Below are 5,879 nucleotides of genomic sequence, written 5' to 3' on the forward strand. Positions count from 1 at the left end.
TCGACACTATCCAACATTGCCTCATACAAAGCGGAAAATGCATAACTAATACAAGTATAGTTCTATGGAACGAAACAGAAGCCGTGAGTAATTGCTTATATCGAAAGATTGGAAATTACCAAGCACGAGTCTTTGACACTCACATCATTGTTGATGAACTTCAAATGGCATTTACATTCAAGTCTAATGAAACAATTGATTCAAGAAACTGAGATTTCATCGATCTCAATATAATGGACAACAATATCGTAATCGACAAAATAAAAATATCAAACCTTTACCAAGATACGAACCAGATGACTTCAACTTATAAAGGATTACTCATGATGGAAAACACTAAAGAAAAGGGAACTGATCCGGAAAATACCAAACTTCAATATCTCTATAATATTCTTCAAGAACAATTTCAGCAGAAGTTTAATGAAATCTATCAAAATAGCTGCCGTAATCGTAATAACTTGCTAACACTTATTGAGTGGATATCGCATGATAATCCTACTGTAGCAGCTAACTTAATACTACAAAGGAACGACGTAACCGCAAAACATATCAATGGAAGTCTCCAAATTGCACCCTGCAAAGCGAACAACCTCGAATTGAAGTTAATAAAATTTATCAGTGGCATTATCGATCACTTTGAGATTGAAAGAATAAATGCTGAGCTAGAAATCTTATCACAACAACGGAACTACAGCAATTATCAATCCAAACGGCCAGAATGGAATATCTGGAAAGAAATCAATCAAGAAGGCACCGAACTATCAGAACAAATCGGAGATGGGGTCAACAAAATGACCGAACTAATACAAGAAGAACTGGACAACTTTGTGATGCATTGGCGACTCATCATTTTTGGTGTTTGTGTTTTCATAATCTGTTTGGTAATAATTATTATTAAGGTGAAAGTAGAATTACTCTGTTTCATATTTCATTTTTCCTGTATTAAACGTTCAAATCGAACGACAAACCCGACTGAAATTGAATTAGCTGTTTCACTAAAAACCAAAATACATTTATTAAACGACCAAATCATATAGATATTTTTAATTATATCCCCCAAACCTAAAATTTTCTCTCAGTCGGAAGTGTCGGAAAAACCGAAATAGTTATATCGTAAAATTATCCATTCAAATAGATCGCATTTACATATTTTTTCTCTCATGCTTAAATTCATGAATCAGTTATCTAATCTACTAAAAGTGCTTCTTTTGATGTTAAGAAATATTAACTAATATTATTAAATTATTATGCATCGGTGAAAATTAGGACACTAAATGTTAGTTGCATAAAAATTTTGTAAACATATAAAAGAGAAAATGAGCAACAATATATCAGAATTTAATAACTGATAAATATAAAAAAGATGAAAGATAAAGTAATAGGAAATGATTCAAATTACATATCGCAATGGTCATTCGAGTATGACGAAAGAATTATGAAATCAAAAGGAAAACATGTCAGCGTAGTTCAATCCCTTTATTATATAATTATACAATTCAATAATGTGTCAACTAAACATTAAAAAATTTGTTGCAAGCAATGTCATTTTATTATTCATTTCCATATCATTTTCCTTATCAAAATTATCCACTGATTTACATAATCATATTTATGCAAAAAATTTCAAATTTACAAAAATTCTAAATTTTTTCAAGGAAAAAAATTATATTTTCTCGAAGGACAACACTAACCCACTTGTTTGTATTTATATATCTAAAAGATATATAGAAATGACACTGATCATTTCAAAGTATTATCAAATAATGATTTGATGATGAAATTTTTTTTTTGAAACATTGTTAAAAATGGGATATTTTGAAAGAAATTTGTGAAATTTCTACGGCATCACACAAATATATATAGAATCAACTACATGAAGAAAAATTAAGTAATTCATTTTCTGTTAGCCGTAATGTATACAAGCATGCAAAGATATTAAGTAATCAATATTGTAATTAGAACAATTTTCTACTAAAACCCGTATTTTTTATTTATATTTTTTGTCAAAAAAGGATTTCAAATTTACAGTTGAACTCTGTTGTGAAAGATAAACAAAATAATAATTGTTGAAGAAAAAAGCCTGCTTTTAGCAGAAGAACAAAATAATAACAAAATATTTGTTTCTAAGTTATACCAAAAAATAAAAAATTAGAAAATATTCAAAGTGAGGTTACAGTGGAAAAGAAAAGAAAAAAAACGGTAAAATTACATTCAAAATTTGCAATTTTCACTTCAATAAGATTTATATTTTCAAAAATTTCCTGTGATTTTCTACATTTCGGTAATATTACTTAAATATGGTATGAAAATATGAAAATTTGCTGAACATTCTTTGAATATTCATATCTCAAAATAAACTTCATCAAATCAATCAATGATCATATTATTATGGAGTGGATAAATGAATCATACTATTCTCCATTTCGCTGTTAAATTTCTCATAGGTTGCTATGTCACTTGTCACTAAATTAATTTTTTGCTTCTCATTTATGGACTCTTTGCGACTTTCTTTCATTTCGGTTATTTGCTCCATATTTTTTCCCACCGTTATGACATTTTCGTCCATACTACATTGTTGCTGTTGTCGCTGTTGTTGTTGTTGTTGTTGTTGTTGTTGTTGTTGTTGTTGTTGTTGTTGTTGTTGTTGTTGTACATTGCGTTTATTCAACCTTGCAACAATTGCTGTTATCAGTGCTGCACCTTTACCACTACCATCAGCTGTTTGTAATAATTTGAACTGCAAAAATATTTAACAGTTTTTTTCTAAAATTGAATTATTGCTTCATATTCAAATCATATGAATCCATAATAGAGTGATAATCATCAAACTGATAACACACACTAAAATTATTTATTTGTCAGTAACAGAATCACCATCAAATACTATCACACAATAGCTTTAGCTAGCTGTTGTTAATTCTTTTAATTAATAAAATGATATTAGCTATCATTAGTGATTCAACAAGCTACTTTTCATTCCAGCATCATCACAACGTTATTATTTTCAATTAAAATTATTCTTGGGAAAATTCAACTTTTATTAACCCAACAATTTTTTTATCAAATTTAGTAAAATGATATTAGTAGCTATCATTTTTATTTATAAAATGATATCAGTAACTATCATTTTGATTAGTAATGATATTAGTATAATGATATTAGTAGCCATCTTTTTAATTAGCTTTCGGATTATTTTCAAAAGAAAAAAAAAGCAATCATAACGCTAAATGGCCGAGGTGTATGACAATTGTCGTGAGCTACTTGGAATAAAGTTTATCAGTGTAATAGATGCAATACCAACTTTAACACCCGGATCGACAAGTTCCTTCAATTTATCATGAACCCAGAAGTCAAAAAATGGATGATATTTGTAAGTACTGCCATCAATTCCAACTACCATATTCTCTTTTCGGATGCGATTTAGTATGCAGGCAATTGCTGCAAATTTTCAAATTAAACATTAAAAAATTTGAATTTCCAACAAATCTTATAATCAATTTCTATTTTTCTCAATAGACAAATTGTATTTACATATTTGATTGGAAATAAAACATTCTGTGTTTAAATTTATCATTAATTAATTATGATTAATGATAAATTTACTCGTTTTTCTTCAATTTCTTATTTAACTTTTACTTATTTATTATATTGTCTTAAAAAAAAAGAAATCTTTTATTATTGCTTACATTTAATCTCTTGTAAATCATATAAATTTAGTACTATCAATGAGCTAAAATGAGGGAATTTAATTACTGATAATTTGATTTTTCGATAAATATCGTAGCTTAATTGTGAATTTTTCAGAGTGTGATTAACTCCTTGAGAAATTATCTGGATAAGTTGTAGTTTAGAAAGTTACCAGCAGCGCCAAGATTAGCTGATCGGCGAGAAACGACAACGCAAACCTCCCGAAGAAGTAACATATCACTAAAGCTGTAATTATCAATACCCAATTCGCCCAGTATATCTCTCGTATGTACATATGATCCACTTTCATCACTGAAATTCCGTAAACTTATTTGCATTTTATACAGAACGGTTTCTGATACTAAATCAAGCCTGAATACCTCTCATAAGAGTACGATATCAAAATCGATTAGACGAATGATAATTCAACTAAGGATTAAATTGGAGATTTCAATTACTAATAACTTGACCTTAGCATATTACTATCCAAAAATTGTATATGTAATGAAAAAGGAAATAGACAATGTTGAGCCACGTTTTTGATATTCTATTGCGATAATTACCGTAAAATACTGCACGTAAAACTTTTGTAATAAGTTTTCATCAAATATTTACATACATATATAAACGTGGACTTATGTGCTTACAACATTAAAATATCGTGAAAAAATTTGTCAAAAAATATTATAATTTTATTTGTCTTTTTTTTTTTGAGGTGAAATAGAATAATATTAAAAACCAATACTAATTAATTAATCATTTCTTTCTCCTTGATAATAAATTTTAAATTTCATAAGATTAAAATTGAAATTTCACGTAAGATTAAAAAAAAACTGACTTATTTACTTTAAATGAGTTTACCTGAGAATTTCAGAGATATATTTAGTTGGGAAGGAATCTTGTTGAAAGAGAGTATCTGAACCTTTACCATTGAATAGAACATGAGCTCGTACCAATTTCTCTAGTACAACACGTACTATTTCACCCATACATTTACCGGCAACAAGTTTATCAAACCTGTGAATATATAATAAAAAGAAATCGATAAAAAGGTATGAATAAAAATTGAACTTATCAAAAAAAAACAAATTTATCAGTTATCGTTTCTTTTATCATTTTGTGAAATTAAAACAAATTATATGATATTTAATTATTAAAAAGGACGATAATTATGAGAAATGAAATAAAATAAAATACGTGTTTACGCCTGGATGTTCGGATCGGCTATCTACAATTTTATCATATTGTGTTAATATATAATCAGCTTCAGAACGATCTCCAAAACCACCCCATTCGGTATCAATAATCATCTGCGGATATTTGTAATCAGTTATTGCTTTTGATAAACCATATTCGATTTTTGATGTATCTTCCATATATGAAGCATTGGTACCGGTTGCTACAATGATTCATTCTCTTTTCTTCTTCCTTTTTCATTTAATTATATCTTGGAAAAAAAAATCTTAAAAAAGAAATGTAATTTTTAGGAAATAAAAATATTCCATCTACAATTTACCAATAATAACACCAACGTGACATTTGCCACCACTTTCATGAGCAGCTGCTACCATAGTACCAACGGTATCATTAATTAGTGCTACCACTTCCACTTTAATATCCTGCAAACAATTCGCAGAATGGAAGAAAGAAATAAAGTAAACAAATGTAAGGCTGTTTTTTCATGAAAGCTAATTCTACTAATCCAATTAATTACTCTGATGATTTATCATTTCCAAAAGTTATTAAATTTATCCAAGTTTTCTGCAAAAAAAAAAAAAAAGCTGCAGAAAAGAAAGAGTTCCATTTTGGAACAATTTCCAAAATAATTTGCGAATAATTAACAGCGTAATTTGGGCAATTAAAATTTGATTCCCAATAATAAGCATATAAAGTGATCAAATTATATAGAAAAAATGCAAATAATTTGCAAATATTTATTCAAAGGAAATTCTTAAATTAAAACAAAAAAAAAAAGAAAAAGCTTACGCCCCTTCTGCGATAGATTGTTCAAGAAGTTCGACGACGTCTTTGCCAACTACTCCTGTTGTTTCAATACCTTTGGTCCACCTAAATATTTCTTCATAAGATTTATAATTGTTTGCTAATTTTTGTTTCGAATTTATATAATATTACCAACCTGAGTAGTGTGGCAGAACGTAAACTTTTCTGGTCACATGGATAAGAAAATGTGA

The 5,879-nt window shown here is 28.2% G+C and overlaps 2 protein-coding genes across 2 annotated transcripts; one reads left to right on the top strand and one right to left on the bottom strand.

The window, feature by feature from the left end:
• Positions 1-233: 233 nt before the first annotated feature.
• Positions 234-1,037, top strand: LOAG_18967 (hypothetical protein; the record flags this gene model as incomplete). The annotated part of the gene is made up of 1 exon (XM_020451628.1): positions 234-1,037. The coding sequence occupies one exon, from the start codon at positions 234-236 to the stop codon at positions 1,035-1,037; it is 804 nt and encodes a 267-aa protein (XP_020304573.1).
• Positions 1,038-2,386: 1,349 nt separating this feature from the next.
• Positions 2,387-5,752, bottom strand: LOAG_11953 (hexokinase; the record flags this gene model as incomplete). Its single annotated transcript, XM_020448450.1, has 7 exons — positions 5,674-5,752; positions 5,204-5,306; positions 4,885-5,086; positions 4,549-4,704; positions 3,860-3,999; positions 3,302-3,438; positions 2,387-2,737 (listed from the first exon to the last, which is right to left on the bottom strand). The coding sequence occupies exons 2-7, from the start codon at positions 5,256-5,258 to the stop codon at positions 2,387-2,389; spliced, it is 1,041 nt and encodes a 346-aa protein (XP_020301408.1). The 5' UTR covers positions 5,259-5,306; positions 5,674-5,752.
• Between the last annotated feature and the right edge of the window lie 127 nt (positions 5,753-5,879).

Source organism: Loa loa (genome assembly GCF_000183805.2).
Source record: "Loa loa unplaced genomic scaffold supercont3.763, whole genome shotgun sequence".
In the NCBI taxonomy this organism is placed as follows: domain Eukaryota; kingdom Metazoa; phylum Nematoda; class Chromadorea; order Rhabditida; family Onchocercidae; genus Loa; species Loa loa.